At 41.5% G+C, this 22,332-nt stretch overlaps 1 protein-coding gene across 1 annotated transcript in view; it reads left to right on the forward strand.

Moving 5' to 3' along the window:
- The window catches only part of CCN4 (cellular communication network factor 4), a 33,808-nt gene extending 14,474 nt beyond the window's left edge, over positions 1 to 19,334 (forward strand). Inside the window, exons 2-5 of the mRNA XM_041407581.1 lie at positions 11,711 to 11,990; positions 15,705 to 15,962; positions 17,916 to 18,109; positions 18,964 to 19,334. Of these exons, the coding sequence (XP_041263515.1) occupies positions 11,711 to 11,990; positions 15,705 to 15,962; positions 17,916 to 18,109; positions 18,964 to 19,263 (1,032 nt within the window). The 3' untranslated portion in view covers positions 19,264 to 19,334. The remainder of the gene's footprint in view (positions 1 to 11,710; positions 11,991 to 15,704; positions 15,963 to 17,915; positions 18,110 to 18,963) is intronic.
- The last annotated feature ends 2,998 nt before the right edge of the window (positions 19,335 to 22,332 follow it).

Here is a 22,332-nt window from a genome sequence, read left to right on the forward strand (position 1 = left end):
TGGGAATGCAGCTCCTTGCTCAGAGAAGCTGAGGAGAGTGGATGGCTTTTGACACATAATTTCACCAGTGCCAAAGATCCCAGTGGTCTACTGAATGTCTCACAAGTGTGATTACTGCTTATAAGCAAACCTGAAATCTTCTACGGTACTACACAGAGCTGGTGACCTGCTCCAGCACATTTTTGGAGCCAAAATGCTCATACATTTGACTGCCAGGGGGATTTATTTTGTGGACTAGATCAAAATAATTTGTTGGTGCAAATTATTTGACTTTTATTAGCATAAATATTCTTTTAAGGCATTGATATTTTAGTCATGCTGTTCTGCCTGTCTTTTAGCCTTTGCAGTGACTATGAGAAGTGAACAAGATGCATCCATGTGCAATTACCATGTGGCTTTGTGGTCTGCATTAGAAAAGGAGCTTCTCTTTTATAGTCTTATCTGTAGCTATGTCTTACTGCATGGGAATCTCTGGGTCCCAATCAAAATTGATTGCCTCCATTTCTTCTCCTCTCTCCAGCTGAAAGATTTTGGGTTGCTCAGCTTGGAAAAGAGAAAGCTTCAGGGTGGAGTCATTGTAGCTTTCCATTACTTATAAAAGCAGCTTATAAAAAAGAGAGACAGAGACTTTTTACACGGGCAGATAGTGACAGGACAAGGGGGAACAGTTTTAAATCAGAAGATAAGACATTTATGTTAGATATTAGGAAGAAATCCTTTACTGTGAAGATGGAAGGCACTGACACAGTTGCCCAGAGAAGTTTTGGACACACAGTCTCTGAAAGTGTTTAAGGCCAGGCTGGATGGGGCTCTGAGCAACCTGCTCTACTGGATTCTTGCCTTTTCTGGGGGAAATCTGGTCAGATAACCTCTTGGATGTATAAGAAATTAGAAATTAGTAGCTTCTTCATTCACAGAGAAGAAAAATGTTTATTCTATACTTTTAATGGGATAAATTGACCCTCAAATTACTGTGTGCCCCAAAACATTTCCCTCCTGATGGGCTTGTTGTGAAAGCAAGATTTTCTTTTCCATTTTTAAAGAGAAAGTGGAGGATGGCTTGCTTGTGGTTGGGCTTGTAGCTTACATGAAGTTTATGACAGCACTAAGAAAATTAATAATATGAAAAAACAATTTGTGTTTTTACATGTCTTAGTAGATGCTCTCTTGGAAATGCAGCACTTGCAACAATGATGTTGATTCCTAGCATGATCCCCAGATAGGTTAAAGTCTGTCATAAAGAGCTAATTTTCATTCTAGATGACATTCAGTCTGTGGGATTCTGATGTCCTTTTGCACATCTCTTAGTTCAGGTACTGTACAGCATTTCACACCTGACCACCACTGAGACTGAGCTGAGCAGCTGGGTAAGAATACCACTTGATCTGTTTTCCTAGATGTTGAAGAAAGAGGATGATTCTTTCCAACGTTGTCTGTTTTGGTAAACTACAAACTACCTGTGCAGGGTTGTCACTTGTAACAGATCATAAAAAACTGAGCACAGGGCTGTCCTGGATTTAGTACATCTGGGGATAAGTACATTGAGTATCTGAAATTTACAGTCTCTTCCTTTCTGCTTACAAAACCTGTACTCCAATCTACTTCAGTGTCTCAACTTCCATCTAGAAAAGTTAACAAATTACAGATTTTTTTAGTGTTCCTTTCCATCATCATGGCTTTAGGCCTAATGCTCTTTGATATCATCATTGGGAAGGGTCGTTGTGTACATGTTTTGGCACATAATGTCTCTGCTCCACATGTTGAGCTAGTAAATTTCTTCAGATTGGCTGGGCTTGTTCCAGGGATTTAGGCAGATAAGTTCAGCAAAGCTTGGGAAAAGCAGGCCTCTTGCTAATCACTAATGATCTCACCATAACATTGGCAAGGTTGTTTGTGCTGATCTCAGTTTAGCTTCTAATATGAGCTTTTCATCAGCAATTCATAATTTCTCTAGCTTATGGACCACCCCATGTCTGGCTTGCTGCCTACCTGCTGTGCATGGGCTCAGACTCCCTTCCAACCTCCCTTCTGTACATTTGATCTCATGCAGTGCTTGCAGCTACATTTATGCTGAACTTACTGCTTTTATTTAAAAGTCTTAAGTCTACTTTTGCATGTGTGTGTTGTTGTTTTGTAGATTTCTGCTTTTCAAGTCAGAAGAAAAAATGCTCAGAAGGTTTGTGTTAACATTCTGCCGCTTGGTCCTCTTTTCAGGCATCACTGCTGCAAAGGACTTCGGATTTCCTTTGGAGAACCTTTTCTGCATGTTCTAAAGCACAGTGACAAAATACATAATTAAATCTGTCAGAGGGATTTTAAGAGGCAGTTGTTTGACATTGGTACCCTGTGATAGGGCTAAAAGCTTGATACCAGCTTTAGGAAGTAAACAGATTAGAAAGATAATGTCTCCCTAGGAAATTCTCTACTTCAGTTCCTCTAGGATGTGATTTAAAGCAGCATCTGCTCTGTGCTATGTATTGTTTTATACTTTCCTCAGATCCCTGAACTGGAGGTTGTTTAGATGTGTGTCTGAGCGAATAATTTCACACTGTAGTATAGAGGAATGTCATGGGAATTCTGTCTGGGATTTTGAAAGAGGCAGAAGGGACTTTACAGGGTGTCCCACCCTTCTAAAAAAGGGGAGCATCCAAGACTCATAGGTGTTCATGCTGGCAAGCAATGGCAAAAGCCCATGAAAGTTGACAAAGTTTTATTGGCAAATTACTGACTTTGCATGGAAATTGGTGTAAGTTCGACCCTGTTCTCCAAGTGTAAGAACACGGCAGTGGGGTTTGGGTAAAGGTATAGGGTGATAGAGAAAAGAGAGAGAGAGAGAGATGGATTGGATTAAAGAAGGGAAGAGGGGAGGGAAGAGAGACATCACCAGTCCTGGTGATCCATGTGATAGGGTGTCCAGGTTCCTGGGGGGCACACACACCAGGGCTTCATGGGGGTAATATTTTATTGATAAATCTTCCCTGCCCTGGAAAGAAGTTTTAATTTTCTACAGAAATTATTTAGCATGCACAGACAGTCTGTTCTTTCTGGAAATGGGTTGGAGGGTTTTGGGGGTATTTAGTGGTTTTGATTCCCCCTGAGCCTGTTGCTCAGCTTCATCCCTGCCCTTGTGCTGTACTGCATTGTATTAGTCTCCAGGAGCCAGTGCAAGGACATTTATCCCAGAAATGTACTGTCTCCAACTTCCTGTGATCCCTTCTCCAGCCAATGCTGTTCTTTCTCACAGTGTGTGGTTGCCAACACCCTTGGTTGGCTCCACAGCTGTTTGGCTGTTGGTGTTTGAGACATCCACATTAGCCCCTTCTCTTCTGTGATTCCATGACTTACATGACAGTGAGGGCAGAAAACCTAACCCTGGGAAGTAGCATAGGCCATGGTGCTGTTTCTGTCCTGCTGCCAGTGTGATCACATGCCCCCAGAGGGTGATGTGGGGAAAAGGAGGAGGTGTTCCCTTTTCCTCTCTGTGACAACCTGGGCACTCCAGTTACCTCATGTTCATGGTTTGTACCTCAGCCTGCCTTAACCATGTCATATGGCTTTAACTCATAGGGAGGTTTTGTGGTTTGTATTCTGTGTGAGTCTCTCTTTCCTCTGCACCCTCAGTGTGATGATAACACTCATTCACTTCCCAGATGCCTTAGCACTGCCATGGTCTTGTTTTCAGGGATTTGCAGATGCCTGCTGCTTGTTCAGAACATCAGTCAAGACCTCTTGCTGTCTGGATGCATCTTCAAGTCATGTTTCCCTTCTTTAATTTAGATACTCTTCCATTTGATCTTTGGAATTTGATCTGGTTTTTTCTCAGAGGACCTCATGGTGGGGGATATCAGCTGAATTTTTCACAATACAGATGTGAAAGTACCACAAGTTGAGCTGAGCTGTGGTGGAGACCACCGTGCAAGTCTTGTCCTTGCAAACACAGCACAGCAATCACATGGATGGGGTTTGTAATTGCTGGTACTTAGAATTGCACTCTTGCCATTACTCTTTCCCCCTGCTTGGTGTAAGATAAAATCAGATTATGCTCCTCTCCCACTCTGTGTTTCACTGCTTTCCTGATTTGGTTTCCTAGAAAGAGCCACAGGGTCTAGTTAAAGTCTGGTTGAATATTTGGATTCCATGATTCTGCGAAGAGAAGCTGCTTTCCTCACAGAAGCATGGCCAGACCACACCCAGATCAAGCGACCATCCACTGTGCTGGGGATGCCTTTGCTTCAAATGTCCAAATGCTGCTCTACTGATCCTTTCACACACACGGAACCAACTCACTTCAGATGCTACAAGAGACTTTTGCCATGATTCTGCCTGGCAAAGGGTAAGATAACACACATCACTTCAAGCTGGATCATAATGCTCTGCATTCAGACTCAGGATTAGTTTCAGGTCCTCCTCAAGTATGCAGAAGTCTGGCTTCTTCTATTGGCCCTAAGGATGTTGCTGACCTCTGTCTTCCAGCTGCATTCTCTGTCTAGCAGATCTCATAATATATTATGAGCCACAGTTACCAAAATATGCCACACTTGGCACAAAATACCCTTTTGTGATGAGACTGTATCTGGAAATGCTGCTGTTTATTCAGACAAGTTGTAGGCTCCATCTCTTTGTTACTTAACCACAGGGATGTAGCAGTGCAAAGACTGCTCATCTTTCATTAAGAGTCTTGAGGTGGCTTTGATATAATGATATAACACTGTATTAAATGTCAGCTATGTTTTTTGGATGAAGCCAGGCATGCCATGTGTTCCAAAGGGGCCATTAAAGTAGCAGTAGCAGCAGCTTATTTTTCCTTCCAGCTACAAAACCAGATTTATGGTATGTTTCCTGTTATCAAATAAAATAATAATCTGTCAAATAGCTTTTGTTTGGCTGGGCTTATGATAGGAGATGGGATGGTCCTGAAAATAGAGTTCTTTTATCTCCATTATATGCACCATTAAACAAATAGACCAGTTTTTATTCCATTTATGAGCCAGAAGCAGACTTTAGGAGGCATAATGCAGAATTGAACTGGGGAAGATGCCCTGTTTGGATTTGGGGGCATTTTAACATGTGGATTTGGCAAGGTGTGCCTGCACAGGCTGCCAGGAATGCTCATTGTCTTTGCCCTCTCAGTGCAAAATGTGAGGATGGAGAATCCAGAGCCTCCCTGGATGACCTGTCCTGGTGTGCATTGCTCTCCTGGTAAAGAAGTTGCATTCAGAACCTTCCCAAATACATTTTGTGGCTTCTGCCCATTATTTCACCCTTTGCTACCCCTGGGAAGAGTGGACTGAGAGCAGCCCTACTCCCTCAGTGTCTTCTCCTTTTGGTCTCTGACCATCTTGGTTGCAATGCTCTAGGCTGCAAATTCCCAGATAAACCATTTGAAGTGAGGGTTCAAGACTGTAGTCCAGGAAATTAATTTTTTTATTGATATCTCACCAAAACCAGATTTTTTTGCATATTGCATCTAAATAAGCTTATTAACATAACAATTGCAAAACAAGAGCACATAATATGGATTTCAAGGAGGAAGAAACTTTGATAGTTGGAAAATAAAGTGACCAACACAGAAATTCAGAGCTAGAGAGAAATGGTTGTGAAAACTTGATATGGAGGAAAAATTGCTATTTAAGGGAAATAGAGATGCATGACTTCATCAGTTAATCAGCAGCTCCAGGGAAGAGCAGATATTAGGTCAAGCAAATTGTTTCAGATTACAGAATTTAAATAACATTGAAATTGAAAAATGAAAAGTTGTTTTAAGTCAAAATTCTCTGCATTGGAATAGAAACAGAAAATTTAGGATACTTGAAAATGCAGATTTATATTTTTATTTTTAAAAAATCATGAAAAACAAGATAATATTGAAGAAATTAATGAAATCTGCACTGTTCTTGCCATGGGGAAAGACACCACAACCAAACAAACAAATAAATGGAGCTTTTAAATTTTTCTTTACTTTTTATGCACAGCATGGAAGAATATACCCCCAAGAGGGTAAGAAGATGAAAAGTATCTTCCTTTTGATTTCACAGCTATGACTGAAAAGGAGTTAAGCAAATGCAGAACAAGGCCACTTGTAAAGTAAAAGCTCTGCCAAAGCAGTCTGCTCCTGCCTGGCTGCTGGAACTGCTGCTGGTTTTGCTACCCAGCTTTTGGCTGATAGAGCCACATCTTGTACTGTGCAGTTTCAGGATGGTTTCAAACTCTGTGATCTTGGATGGTCCACAATATTTTTTCTTTCCTAAAACTGAAGTCTGTCTGCTTGTACCTTCTGGAGACTTTTTTCATTGCTCCTCCAGATGTTCCCTGTTACTTTTGAAACTCCAGTTCAAGCTTCTTTCATGGGATGAGCTCATTGCAGCACAATGATCTTAGAGCACAGAATGCTCTTAGAGCACAGAAATTTTGCTGTTCAGCATCTCTATTTGTGAGCCAGTGGTGGCAGTGCCAATTTGTTAATGATGCCCAAACATGTTTAGGTCACCCTATTCTAAATAAGTGCTTCTACTGGGGCAACAGTCAAAAAACGTCAGGGTGCTTTCTAACAGGGAAGTTTTTTCCCTCTGAATACTTCATGGAAAAATTTGAAGAAAAAGGGAGGTCACACTGAGTTTGCCAGTATAAGCAATTTTTTGGCAAAGAGATGAATGTATGTAATCTTTACTCTGTAATTGTCTAAACTGAGTTAGAAAAGACTATTCCAAACATCTGTCTACATTCTTCCCACAGATACATTTCCCAAAATAAAGTTATGGGAAGCTGATTGCTCATCATTCATGGATCCACAGACATATAATGGTTGGCTCACTGGGGATATTTTATTTTCTTAGGCTATTATTGGGTGTTTTGCTCCATGCAGAACGTTCTTTTCTGCTCAACCTACCATGCACAGCAAGAATAAATCCAGCTGGCACCTGACATCTTTAAAACTGCCTTATATTTTCTGGGTTCAGAGTCTGTTATTTCACAATATGTCCAGGAGATTTCATGTCTGGGATCAATTTTAATGAGCGATCTAGACCCTCATGCATGGGGAAGCTGAGCCTGCATAATCATATTTTCCTCTGACCATTAAATTATGTGTCCTGTAGAAACAGATTTATAAATCTGTCCTGATGCTACTTGTCCCTAGCATTACCTTGTGACAATTTATGAGCATTCAGGGGGACTTAGGGATTTGTTGCAAGAGTTTAACAGCGAGGAAGTCCTGATGGTACTGTGATTACTACTGATCTCCCTGTAACAACTGGCTCTCTGTTAACCCATCTGTTTTGGGTATAATAATAATGCAAATATTCAGAAATATTCAGCACAGAAGTTTCAGCTGAGCAAAATCAAGAACAATGTCTGCCCTGAGGGCCTGATTTAAGCCCAGTGATGTAAGCCAGGTCCTGTTTTACATTGCCATATCTCTGACAAGCATTATGAGCTTTTAACTTCTGTCAGTTCTGGAATGAAACTAAACATTCTCTATGCCTGCCCAGAAATACAACTGAGGGATGGAAAGGTATGTGGCTTTATTTAATGGTTTGTTTATATTTCATTTTGTCTTTTCATTTTTTTACTTATTTATTGAGCTCCAGATGCTGTGTTCCCCTGGGAATGTTCTATACCAGGTTAGTGTTAAAAACTTTGGGAATATGCATGAGTCTCCTGGGGTGTCTTTAATATAATTTAGGATAATGGGAATACTTAGGGTGGTTCTTGGAACTGGAATTGACTCTACAGGCATTTCTGCTTGTGCTGTCTCAATAGTTCAGCCAGTAGGTGGAACCAGGGGAAAGCAGATGTGTGTTATGTACAAGTGCTCTGGCCTATCCTAGGAGATGCATCCCGAAGTGTCTGCATAAAACTGTGTTTTTAACTTCAGTGTTCTTGTTTAGAACAGTCAAACTCCAAATCTGGAGTTACTTCTAAACAATGACAGGACGACGTTGTCAGACCTTGTAGTACAGAGAATGTTTTAATAAAATTCCTCACTAATCATTTTCACTTGTGAGTATGTCAGAGATAGAGAACGGGATAATCCAGATCACATCATATCCCTCCATCAACAACATCTGGCATTTGCTCAGAAAGGCAGCATCGAAAATGTAGGTTGAACTGCCTCTTTAATATGTTCTGCTGTGAGAAATTAAATGTAGTCCACCCAATAACATGTATCCTGCAAAACACAGCTTGGGCAGCTCTGACTGAAATAAAAAGTTCTCCTTTGAGACTAATTACCACCAAGGAGAAAACAGTGGAAGCTGATAAAGTATTAATGTTTCTGCTGCTATGGAACCACTTCTCCAGCTCTCTTGGCAGCCAAAGGGATCCAATTTAGAAGTCACCATCCTGTCTGAACATCAATAAACTGAAAGGGAAGAACAGGGATAGCTTCTCCCTACCTTCACGCAGCTGACGAGAAAAATACTTGAAAGAAAAAGGTTTTAAGAATAAGATCTTGCAGCACTGAAACAGTAAAATCAATACACATGAATATATTTTTAAACATCTGTAAAAGCTGGAAGCAAAGGGGTTTATTGTGATACTTCGCTGCTTTAAATCAAAGGTAGAGGCTTCTCATGTATTATGTAAAAGTGCTGCAATAAGTCTGTCTAGCTTGCAGTTTGGGCTATATACACTGGTTTCAGCACCATAGCTTGGTTCTTCCAGTTTTCAAAACTAAAACATGCTTACAATTGCAGTATTTTTCAATAGATGGAAAATATATGTTGCCAGAAGGAAGAATGTGCTGCTAAAATGCTGCTATACTTTTTATACCTTGAAACTTGGTAGTAAAACTCCTGGTTATTAAAAATACTGAATTTGTGGCTATGGCAGACAGTGGGTAACTTTTTTATTTTCTCCTTCTCTTCTCTTGAATGTGAAGACAGAAATTAGGTGGGAATTGTTGCTAGCAAGCTGCTCTACAGATGTAAAAAGAAAGCAATTTTGGAGCTTGCCAAACATAAATCAGGAGTGACTTTAATAGAGAATTATCAGGCATAGCAGGGTGAGAAAGGCTTCATACTGTTTTAATGAGGATAGGCTTGTTTCTCCAGAAGCAGAAAAAATAGAACTGATGAATAATTTTGGCGGAATATTTTCTCCTTGGCACCCAAGATAACAAATCTGCAGACTCCAAGATTAAAGAATAATTAAATTAAACAGGTTAATTACCAGTACTTCAGAAAATTAATTTCCTAACAAGCATATTCTTTAATCTTTCTGATATTTTAAAATAAGCTTGTCAAATCCCCACTACAGTGACTTTTGGTGTTCATTTTCTCTTTGCTCTTGTCTCTTTCTTAATCTGAAATCTTATTTCAGATTTCTTACAAAATCATTGTCCTCCTCTTCATTATACTGACCCTAAATAGATGATCCTGAAATCTTAAATTACATGGGTGGATTTTTTTGTTTGATGTTTTTTTCTAATGAAGGATGGGCATTGGGGAAGGCTCTTACAGTGTGATTTCCTGTTGATAGCACTTGTGGAAAGCATTAGTCATGATGATTTTACCAACATACTCATTAAAATGGAAGGGTCTATTTTCTAAAATGTTCTGGGACATTGAAGTAGTAGGGCTGAATGACTTTTCCAAAGAGACTTAGTTATTCCAGTGATGACAGCTGACCATGGAAATGGGAAGCCCAATATTTCTATGAATCTACGGAATGTTTTTTCTCACAGTGAAGGTCTGAGGGACTTAGGAGGGGAGAGGAGGAGAGCCTGCAAGGCTGTACAGGTTGTGCACTTTTAAAGGCTCCAGTGGACAACAGTTTCCAAAGGCTGGGTTTTGCTTAGGTGGTGATGGAGCCTAGGACATGGTGCCAACCCCATCAGTCCATGCCTTCCCCGTTTGTAAAACCCAGGAGTGATGGTACTTTGATGCCTGTCCACACTGACTATCTGAAGATGCTCATGTGCACTGTCCATCCAAGACACTCAGCCACACCTCTGCACAATTCAGCCAGCACATCCAAGATCCACAACAGCCCCTCACTGTAAGGGCACTGAAAAGGCTTCCCTGGCCAGCTCAGGTGTCAGACCTAGAGGAAGGACTGTCGAATAATTTACTGTAAACTCCTGTTTTTCACAAGCCACCAAATGTCTCCAAGCTATTCTGTGCTTTACAAGAATTCAACCTCAGTCCTTCACATATTAACTAAACCCACGGGAGCGTGAGGGCTCCTCTTTGCTGCGTGTGTTGGCTCACAGACACGTTCCTATCTGCACGGGGAGAAGCTGCGGCTCATGTTGACAATAGAAACAAGGGATGGTGAAGGGATTTACTTACAGGGCTGGGCTGTGGCAATGAGCTCTTTAAATAGCTGTGTGACTTTTGTCTGTATATCTGGACCTGATTATTAAGCACTTTTTTTTAATGATCAGCAACAAAGTAAATAGGTTTATGGCACTCGAGGAGGCCTCTCTTCTCAAGTGGCAGATTATTGCACCTACTCAAATGATTGTGAGCGGAATGAAAAATCCTACGATTAAAAGGCCAGGGCTTTTCATTGATCTGAATGTTCCTCTTTTAACAACTCCGACAGCATCAAGGAGCCTTAAAGTGGGAGTAAATTATATTGGTATGTTTTAGTTTAAACAAGAGTTTAAAGGTGTTTTTAAGCCTACTTTAGGGCCAACTGTTTGTAAAGAGGACCTTAATGGAATTGGGAATTATGCCCAGAGCAAACACATTGTCTATTTGGCAGTGATTAGCAATGTGTTCACAATTTAGTGTTCTAAATATAGGATAACAAGTTTCCAAGATATTTAAATACACCTTCAGATACAGCAGTAGCGGACTTAGAAATGTACTTTAATAAAATCTGAGCTTGTTAACAAAGAAAGTGTAAAAGACAGTAAATGCACTTGGCAGAGATATCCTGATGGAAAACTCACCAGCTGTGGGGTCCTTTCCCACAAACTCTTGGGTGAGGCATTTTCTTGATGAAGAGTTTTTGGAAAGCCTTTTGTTTGAGGCATCTCAAACTGCAAAGAGGAAAAAACAATGGGCATATAAAGTACAGTACAGGGAAGGCAGCAAGGGAGGGAATTGCCTTAGCAATTTCTAGAGTCTGACTTTCCTTCTTTGAAGTTTTTAGGGTTACACACTTATTTTTTGCAGCACTAGAAAGGGCTTGTAGACCACATGTGTCCAAGTAGTGCCATGTTCCTTCTGCTGGTGACACCATGTGAATAAATCTGTTTCTTTCTGTGCCTGAGACACTGTGCCCTACTTGATGCCCATGTACAGCACAGGTTTTCTTTGCAGCCATCCTCTTAGAAAAATGAAGTCTTTGCTTTGTCACTTGCCTGATTTGCACCCTTCCTGTACCACAAGCATGGTTGATGTTGTTAAATGTCATCCAGAGTTTGTTGTCTTTGAGACAGGATTTGAGAGCTCAGAATGCAATGAGCCTCTACCTTCTGTGGGTTTTGATAGGAGCTATGGCATCCCAGTACTCCCTGATCTCAGTAATAGTGACCTGGAATCGCATCACTGTGTTACATGAAATTCCTTTCCTACCTTGATTAACCTTCATCAGGTTTTTTTCTGATTATCAAATTTTGAATTGACTTGCAGGCTTGGTTTCTTGAAGTTTTTTTTTACTCATAAGACCTGAGGGGATTTTAACGGAGCACTAAGCAGCACAGGGTTTACAGCCCCCATTTCTCTGTAACGCTCTGCAAGCTGTGTTTCTTTGTTTGCAGGCCACTGGCCAGACCTCCCTCAGCATGACCAGCACTGTCCCAGCCACGACAGAGACCTACACACGGACTCAGTACTGCAGGTGGCCCTGCGAGTGCCCCAAGTCCCCACCCCGGTGTGCGGTTGGCGTCAGCCTGGTCACGGACGGCTGTGACTGCTGCAAGACGTGTGCCAGGCAGCGAGGGGAGAGCTGCACAGAGGCTGACACCTGTGACTTCCACAGGGGCTTGTACTGTGACTACAGTGGAGACAGACCTAGGTACGAAATAGGAGTATGTGCACGTAAGTGATGTACATATATTTTCGACTTAGATATACGCTGGCAGCTCCCGTCAGGCTGAGCAGGGGTCGAGATTTATCGTGTTTTAGATACCTGGCTTCACGCTTATCAGGTCCTCTGTGCATCGTCTTCCATTCCCTTGCAGCTGTCTTTGTTCTCAGGGCAGTTGGCTGGATGAGAAATGACATCTGAATTCCTGCCTTTTGATTTGGCTGCAGCCAAGAGCAAAGACCAACCAGCATCTGAAAGTCTCCATATGTGTAAATAGATTATTCTGTAGTCCCTGTAACAGGAGGAGGTGCTGTAGTAGGCTGGGGATGAAGGAAGGCAGGCAAGCAGCTGGATTTAAAGACAAGCAATATGGGCCCCTACATGAAAACCATGACATTAAGGGGACACTTTTGGCTAATTCCCTATAGCCTTAGAAGGATAGCACCTGGTCTGTAGAATACCCTGACAAAATGGTCAGGAATGAATCATCTCCTATTAGAGTTTGTCAGCTACAAATTGAGGTTTAAGCCTTAATTTTACAATGGTTACAGTCACATTAGCTGTTATGAGACAGAAGGATTTCTTCCCGCCTCTGATAGCAAACTTGGTTCTGTGACACTGGAATGCTTTTCAAGAAAAAGCACAAAAAGAAATTGGGTAGTGTTTTGTGTATTAAGAGTATATTCATTTGTTCTGAGTTCCAGAACATGAGGGGACTCTGATCCTCTCATAAAAGTCAGAAATTATTCAAAATTATTACTCTGGGAATGATTAAAAGTGAAAGGATCATCAGCACAACCACATACATTGCTGATCAGAAAGGCTGCTTTCAGTAAGTCATTAGAACATACAGTCATGGCTTTAGGTCATAAACAGGAAAAAAGCCATTCAAATGAAGGGGCTTCTGGACTGAAACATAAAAACAAATTATTTAAGAGAAAATGTAAGGGTGAAAGGTAACCTGGAGGAGAGCTGAGTGTGAGATGATAGAATAACTGATCCACAAAAGAGGGAAAAGCTCACAAACTTTAGAATATGAGCAGAGGTTACACAAGGGACAGGTTTGCGGAGTTAAGAAGTTCAGGGTAATCTGGCAGATTCTCCCAGAAGTGGTACTAGGTATTGCTCTTCCTCAGCAAAAGGGTGGGAAGTGGGATGTCTAGTAAGAAATGACCTTGGCTTTGCACTGGCTCAGGCACAAAAATTAAAAAAAAAAAAAAAAAAAAAAAAAAAAAAAAAAAAAAAAAAGTAAAAAAAAAAGAAAGCAAGCATGCAAAGGATACAGGCAAAATAACAACAAGAGAAGTTACGTGCTAGGAGCTGTAAGCTTAAACAGTGATTTTCAAGATTAGAAAAGATTAAGGTTAAGAAAAGAGGATATGAGATCATTTAAATGTATTGTCTGAAGTGTGTGTAGAACAGTCATGAGAGGTCTGCAAGAGCAGGTTAGACAAACATTGTCAAGAATGACATCGTTACAGCTGGCCCTGTGCTGGGAGAGGAAAACAGGCTGGATGTTGTCTCAAAGCTATCAGGCTTCCTAGGCCTCTTTAAAGGCCCTCATGTTGCTTTGCATTTGTTTATTTATTTAAATGGTTGTTTTCTTAGTTGGATGTCTTTTGGTCTTTGCAGTCCTCCCACACATCACAGGCGCTCGGTGTGTTTGTGGCAGCAGCACTGTGCTGAAAGAAGACTGATCCCAGCTTCTCCAGTGAGCTCTGGAGGGATTCCCAGTCTGTGCTTTCACTTCCCTGCCACCATGACAACATGTGACACTTATGGTTGTGTGAATTTATGGTTATTTGGTGAGCAGCATTACAGTGTGAAGGGAAAAAGAGGAAGGTCTTGCCGTGGTTAGAATGTGAGGCAGATTGTCTCTGCCACAGAAACCTGTGGCCTTTCCCTTGTTTTCAGCACCCAGGCAGAGGTACAGGACAGGGTCTGCTGATGTGTTCTTTTCATACCCTGGGCCACATAGAGGCTGCATCACCCTGCTCTGAGCCCACCAGCTTCTGTCCTGACCTGGTGACTGAAAGCTCCTGTGAGTGAGAATCCTGTGCTGGGTGTTGGGGACTAACTGCTGTGAGGAACTGGCTTTGCATATGGATGCTTTTGGCTAGATCTAGAGAATCCAGGGCATGAAAGGCTACAGAAACAATATAATTTATGGAAACTGAAGACCCTGAAAGAGTCAGGAATATGTGTTGGGAAAGGGAGTGGGGTCAAACTGAGGGAAATTCAGGCTGCATCTGGACTGCCATGCTGAGGTGTGCCCCAGGATGTAACCACACAGACATCAAAAAAGAACCTGGTGGGAGTCACTGCAGCTCTCCTTTTGTTGTTGGCTTTTCTCTGCAGCAGAGCAGAGGCAGCAGGTGCTGAGCACAGGCCCAGGAGGTCAGGCAGGTGTTGTGCATGTGGGGCTGGGAATAGGGGCATGCCTCCAAATTGCTTTATTTGATGCAGTCTCAGTGAGGTTCTTTATGAAGGCATTCAACAGCCCCTTTGTCTGTGTTTGGGGATGTTCTCATCATGGTGAACCTCTTGGTTTATGAACCTACAGGACACTAAATTAGCATAATCTGGGAGGAATATGCTCGTAGGAAAACACCAGGAGACACAGCATTTTTTGAACTATCATCATCTGTGTGCATACCTAGAAGTCTCTCTGAATTATCAGGCACAGGTCCAGCACTGAGTGATTGCCTTTTCAGGATAAAGGCTTAAGCATTACAAAAAAATGCAGCTGAGTGTGAACTGGATATCTAGATCTGTGCTTGAAATTCCAACAGCTCTCATTTTTTGTGCAGAAGGGATTTGTTCTTGATGTTTTCATTCAGCTCATTCTAAAAATAGGAAGCCTTTGCAGAATTTTAATCCAGCATTTCAATTTGTGTTTTCCTGAAGCAGCTCCATTTCCGACCAGACTCAAAACAGAAGCAACCCAACCAGTGCGTGAGCAGTGCCTCTGTGTGACTAAACAAGAGACTAAAGTTTGAATTTTCCATTGAAAGCCACTGCTTCCAAATAACTGTCTATAATTTGAAACAAACAAAACCAAAAATGCTGCTCTGTGATTCCTGTTCACAAGCAATCAGAAAGCTTGACTTTTAAAAGTGATTTTATTTTAAAAAGTTATACATCAAATATTTATTTTCATGGCTTTATGATGTTTACTTCATTTTCCAAGAAAACTGCTCTGTTATAAACTGGGTAAGATCCAGTTTCCTAAATATAGGAATCCAGTGCCATTTAGTTGCTCGCTTGTTTGTTCTCCCCTTTTGCTTCAGATATACAGTGTTGTGAGCAGCTGTGTCATATGTGCGACTCCATGAAGTCCCCTCATATGTCTTTGAAAAACTCAAATTTCACTATATATTTTTTAAATAATTTTGATTTCTTCCCCCGTAGGTAATTCCTACCACCAAGCTATGAAATTATTTTGGTTTTTTAAAGTAAGAATTTATGCATAAAACTTGTTTTATATTCTAACTTATTTTTTCCTGGAAACATTAAAAGGTTCTCCTGTTTTTGCTGTGATTTAGAATGGAAACAGTTTCCTAGATGGTGTGACTACACATGGTGCAGCATCAGGCTGAACACGTGGCTCCACAGCACTGCCAGCCCAGGGATCAGCTTGGCAAAGGAACACATCAGAGCTGTTTGTTGCAAGCATTCTTTTAATGGTGCTCTGTGTGTTTTTCTCTCTCTTTCTTTCTTTTCAGAGATTGTTGGTGTAGGATGTGTCCTCAATGGAGTCAGGTACAAGAATGGGGAGACATTTCAGCCCAACTGCAAATACAACTGCACATGCATTAATGGGGCTGTGGGCTGTGTGCCCATGTGCACAAACTCACGTCCTCCACTTGTCTGGTGCCCAAACCCAAAGCTGATTAAGATGGCAGGGAAGTGCTGCGAGCAGTGGGTTTGTGATGACTCCAGGAAAATCAGGAAGACATCTCCGCGCCACATCTCCTCTGCAGGTACAGTGGGAATGAGGCAGATCTCTCCTTTCTATCTGGCAGAGTCTACAAGCAAAGTATCAGCTTGTACTGCCAGACCTGGCAGGTGTCTAACCTTTTGAGGGAGATAGAGCCTCCCACACACCACGTGCTGAAGGACAGGACAGGAAAACACCAGTGGAACTCGTTAGTAGCAATATGGATTTGGATGCCCCGTCCCTGGTGGTGTTCAAGGCCAGGCTGGGTGGGGCTCTAAACAACCTAGTTTATCTAGTTGATCTAGTGGGTGCTACCCCTGGCCATGGCAGGGGAGTTCATTGAGATGACCTTTAAGGTCCTTTCCAGCACAAACCATTTCATGATTCTGATCATATGATATTCATCAAACGTTCTTGTACAACCATTCTGGAATTCTGTGTGCCAAAGCCCCCTTTGAAGGGCATGTCTGCTGGAACTCTGAAGATTTCAAAAGTCCTTTTTAATTCTTCATTTTATTTTTTTTCCCCTCAGTCTGAGCCCTCTGGGAAAGAGAATGGACTCAGTTTAATTTGGGACCAAGGCCTTCAGCCCAGGTTATATTGTTATTGTAGTGCAATTTTAAAGCCCCTGTATATTAGGATAGGACTTAAGAGTCTCTTAAGCTTAAGAGACTTAAGCTTACACAACACCTTGATGGCAGTTATTGTGTGGAAATTTCACTGTGAGGTGGACTAAGTTGTCTTTGTGGTAGTACAATGTCATCAGTTCTGAACTGGTGGCATCATTAAACATTCTGTCCTCACACATTTATGGTAATGATCATGTAACCCACTGCACAGAGCTGGTATCATTTGCCTCAAACATGGTCCCAAATGCTTAAGATGGATTCAACTTGCCATATGTCTTAAATTTATTGTCAGAATGACTTGTGACACACTGTAGCGACATTACCACATTAGCTCCTGTTTTAGACCATCTCACAAAAGCAGAGCTCAAGGAGAGATAGGATGTAAACAAAGATTTTGGCTCCTTGGTGGGAAGAGCTTTTTCCCAAACCTTGTTTTTTTGTTGCACAAAAAAAAAGCCTTGGTCTTCATTTGTGAGTTAAAACCACCAGAGTTCAGCCCTTGTTTCTCTGTCCCTGATAGTTCTGAAATGTGGGGTGCATCCAAATTCAGAATATCTACTACTGAAACTGGCCTTATGTCCTCATGGCCTGTGTCCCAAAACGGGCAAAAACATAGCTTTGTTTTCCTGACTTTTCTCCTGTAAGGAAAAGTCTTACAGAAGTCAGAATAGCATTTATTACATGTAATATAATAATTAATATAATAATAAATATAACAGCAAGCAAGCTCAATGCAGCAATTTCTATCAGAATTTTGCCTGTGACTGTCCTGTGAGCTTAAAGCAGTGGGGACTTTGGCTGAGGCTGGGACAGAACCATAACTAGGGTCATTGGCTGCTTTCAAAACAGAGCCCACCCTTTCTTGAAATGGCTGCTGAGCTCTCTGAGAGCTATTGAAGCTGTTCTTCCTCCCACTGAAAGGCTGTGGCTGCTTCCCAAGCCGTCTGCCATCCAGCAGAGACTGTTGACCACTTTCTGCTATGGGGAACCAATTGAATGGGCTCAGAAATAAACCTCCGTGGTGAGATCAGATCTCATCCCCTTTCTCCACCAGCTGGCTCAGGCTTCTGTAATTGTTTATATTGTGGCAGCACCTGGGGGTCCCAGACAAGGACCCCCTTGTGCGAGGCTGTGAAGGGGAATAAAGGAATGAGCCCTGGCCCTGAGCACTCGCAGCGATGGAGAGTCTGACACATGTAGGTCAGCACAAAGGGGGTGGGATGAGGGAGTTCACAGGAATGCTGAGCCACTTCACTGTGGTTTACTTATTTGGGTTAGTGGCCTGAATGTGCAATGAGCTGGGGAGAGGGTGTTTAATATGTAAAGCTGCCCGGGCTGAATAATGTGGGGTTAATCTGTATCCGTAGCGTACGAAGGAGAGGATGAAGCCTGGCAGAAGAACTGCATTGTGCACACCTCACCCTGGAGTCCCTGCTCAAAGACCTGTGGGCTGGGCATCTCCACCAGGATTTCCAATGACAACGACCAGTGCCGGCTCCTGAAGGAAAGCCGCCTGTGCAACATGAGGCCCTGTGAGGTGGATATAACCCAGCACATCAAGGTGGGGACTGCTTCTTTGTGCACCCCTCGAGCTGCATGGACACTGAGTCACCTTTGTTTGGCAGCATTCAGACCTCATGAGGCTGCACTTGTACATGGACTAACTGTGCTGCACAGAGTTCCAAAATATGCCCTGCCTGTGTCAATATGAAAGCCTTTCCCTGAGAATTTCAGCTCCAGCCAAAAGGTCCTTGCAAGGAAAGCCAAGCCAAGTCTGCTGTGCTTGATGCTGGCTTGGACAGCCCTGTACTCAGCTGGCAGAAAAGCAGTGCTGCACGTCTGGTCATGGCTATGAACTCTATTGTGCAAGTATCCTACTTGCAGCTTTTAGGTTCCTCTGTCTAAACATGTAAATCTTCCACACCGCTAGGTCAGGGCTATAAAAGTCTTCCTAATCTACAAATCCCTTTAAACATAGGAATCATAGAATAGAATAACAGAATCCTTAAAGTTGGAAAAGATGTCCAAGATCAGTAAGCCCAGCCTTCGACTGAATACCACCATGCTTGATAAACCACACTGCAAAGTGCCACGTCTATTTGTTTTTTGAATACTTCCAGAGATGGTGGCTCCATCACTTCCCTGGGCAGTTTTTTCAAATGCTTAACCTCTCCTTCAGTGAAGAAATTTTTCCTGATATCCAGCCTGAATCCCTCATTGCACAATTTGAGGCCATTTCTCTTTGTCTAACACTGTTTACCTAGTAGAAGAGGCTGAGCCCCCCATCCCCCCAATCTTCCATTCCTTGCCTCATCCTCCTTTCAGGTAGTTGTAAATAGCAAGGTGGGTTTTATGTCCTACATGTATCAGCACTGAATATTAACCTCTTTGTTTTTATTTTCTTCTCTGATTTAGCCTGGGAAGAAATGCTTGGCTGTCTACAGGGCGAATGAACCCACGAACTACACCATCTCTGGATGTGTGAGCAAAAGCCGATACAGGCCCAAGTACTGCGGCGTCTGCACAGACAACAGGTGCTGCACACCCTACAAGTCCAAGACTATTGAAGTGAGGTTTCAGTGCCCAGATGGAACTGAGTTTTCCTGGAAAATTATGTGGATCAATGCTTGTTTTTGCAACCTGAACTGCAGGAACCCCAATGACATCTTTGCTGACTTGGCTCATTACTATGATTACTCTGAAATCGCTAATTAAATTGGCTGAATTCTGGAATTGACCCTTTGCTCTGATTTTACAGAGGTTTTAAAATAAAAGGAGAATCTTCATCCATTGCCAATGTGCAATTTGTGTTTTTACTGAGTTAGGATGTTGATGGCTTGAGAGGCTATCTAGAAGAGAGGCTAGACAGTGTTAAAGGAATAAAGTAGATATTTATTAAAAAGGGCTTCAAAGGATCCACCCTGGGCAGTACAAGAGCCCAGCCAAGGCTACACCCAAGATGGATGACTGGTCATGAGTTTTCACTTTCATAAATTTTGGGTCCATTTACATATTGGTTAATTGTCCAATTACAGCTTCAGGTTATGAAGTCCCATTCTCCCAGTCTGCTCTCCTCAATTTGATGTTGTTTATACTTTTTGGGCCTGAAGCTGTAGTGGTGTCCTTGGTTCTTGGGCTGTTTTGTCTAAGCTGTGAAGATAACTTGCTTTAGTACTTTACATGAAGTTCAGAGTTATAAAATAATGCAGTAGAGAATCTGGAAAGTATGAAAGCAAAAACCTAAGGCATCAAAGTTAAATCTCTGTTTTGTCACACTGTTTTTGAAGAGGCCTTGAACAAACAAGATTTTTAACTCTAATAGATCTTCATCCATTAACAGTAGCCAGAAATTCCTTTATGCACTGATGTTGGGGCTTATATGGCAGTTCTGTTTGCACTGTCATTTACTAAGCCAGCAGTTTAATTGCCCATAGGGAAGAACAGTACACTAGTATGACAGCAAAAGTATGGCTGTCGTTAGCTTAGACATGAAATTCAGACATCCTTATTATCATTTCTTTATCATTGAATGTTATTATCTAAGCTGGAAAACTGACATATATGTTTTATATTCAAAATTAGACACCAGGATTTGATGGTCTTGCAGCTAAAGTCTAACATCTGTCACACTGAGATCAGTCCTAGAATCACCCCTCTGTTATTCTCAGTCAAAATCTACTGCATGGTGAATTTCATGGGAAAATCCTGGGGGGAAGAATGTTTCTTCTGAAATCTCTGTGTGATGTTTCTGTCTCTCACTGCAATAGGCTGGGTCCAAGAACTTCTGTGTCCTGCTCTCCTTGGACTCACCTCAAAACTCTTTAAATATCTTGTGCCAAGAACATTTTCATAGTTCTCTGCATTCTCTGATTTTGAATAGCCTGGCTGAATCCAAAACAGCCACCCCAGACCTCATGTTTTCAGAATCCATCTAATCCACAGGTGATGTATTGCTCCTAGGATATCTCTGCAGATGAAATGTAGACAGCCAGATAAGAAATGAAGGACATGACCTCTTGCATCCACTTATTCTGATAGAAATAGAAATTGTGTGGCCTGTGCTTGGCGACCACCACCACATCCTGCTCCCCTGGTGTTACCAACACACAGGTGCCTCTTCCCACTGCCACCTTGCCAGTAACACAAATCTGTTTTGCATGACTGGGGTGGAGGAAAGGAGATGTGTTAAATGAGAAAACAGGTGTTAGGCTTCACATCAGCTCTGAGAATGTGTGGATGCAGAATGAGAGGCAAAGCTTGACATAGTTTCTGCATTCATTCCAGATGGGCTAATGCTTAGAGTAAACATCAATGTAAACATTTTCTACAGAAGTGGTCACACACGCAAATATCAGCTAAAAAAAACAAAACAAAACAAAACAAACAACCCTGTCATTACCTTTCCAGGTAAGAAATTTATCACCACTGAAGGATGTTGTAGCCAGTTTTTTCTCCAATACATTTTTAGTACAGCAGCCATGTCCTATGGCACATTTGTTGTTGTTCCAGTTGGGAGAGCAGAATTGTGTTTCTGCATGAACAAGAGAACTGTAGTATCCACTTCAAAAATCCCTGGTGGCACAATAGAACTGTTGAGTGACACATGATCTGGAGATCTGACAAACACAGGGCTGAACTTGGGGTGATGCAGTAATTTTGCTTTACTTTTAGCTGGCAAAGTTTCTGTCTTCATCTTGATAACCCAGCAGAAGCTTGATTAGTTTCTGAGACATAAATTTTTCTGGTGATGATGAACTAAAAGTTCTTGCGAGTGGCCTAAAAATAATACCATGCCTATATAAAAACAATTAGGAAAAATGCTGTATACCTTCAAAAGCTGTTAACACCAATAGCATCTTAATTTGTACACAAGGATTTGGCCTATATATTCTTTATACACCTAGGTAATTCCTGAATTTAAAGCTTTATTTCTTTTTTGAAACTTCCATGAAATCTCTCATGGCAGAAAGGATGGGTGATCCTTGCCCACATTTTCCCATGCAGGTGCAAAGCCCCTCTTCTCTTTCTTTCTCTAGTGATAAGGAACCTGAGGCCACCACATTTTGCAACATTCAACCTCATGACTGCCTTGGCCTGGATGATGCGACAGCAGAATTCATACCTGACCTATTTGCCTCCAGCCAAGCATGACCTCAGCACTTGCAAGAATGAGAATGTTACATTGTAAACTCCATCCCTTTGTTTAAAATGTTCCATGTCAACATACAAAAAAGAGGCTGTGGCCAAGAATTTGACAATGTTTTCCAAAAGGGAAAATGGTGTGTATTAAGAAGTTATAGGGAAGACATACCAGGACCATTTTCTCAACCAGGTTCCCAAATATGACTTGGAACACTGTGTTCTAATTATTGCCCATCTTAAAATGCCATATTTATGCATGTGTGTATACACATAAAAATAAATAAATAATAAATAATAAAAATAGATACACATATATACATTTATATGTAGATGTATGCACACCTATAAAATATAATTTGCAGTCATCTATATAAATATTGTATATAATATTATTTATGAAACCTTATGGAAACATGTCAATGAATATATATGTATGTATATATATGTATATATATATACATATATTCCTATGGTGCATAAAAAGCAGTGCATGTATAATTTGTGTTTGTAAGTACATTCAGTCTTTCTCTGTCTTACATGTCCACATAAGGAAGGAAGAAAACAGGACCAGATAATGTATGAAAATCTCTTTCCCTTAACTGGCTTGCTCTGCTTTGCAATTAGTTAATTCTGTAACCACAG

Source organism: Onychostruthus taczanowskii, unplaced genomic scaffold, assembly GCF_017590055.1.
Source record: "Onychostruthus taczanowskii isolate IOZ18803 unplaced genomic scaffold, ASM1759005v1 scaffold27, whole genome shotgun sequence".
Lineage (NCBI taxonomy): Eukaryota > Metazoa > Chordata > Aves > Passeriformes > Passeridae > Onychostruthus > Onychostruthus taczanowskii.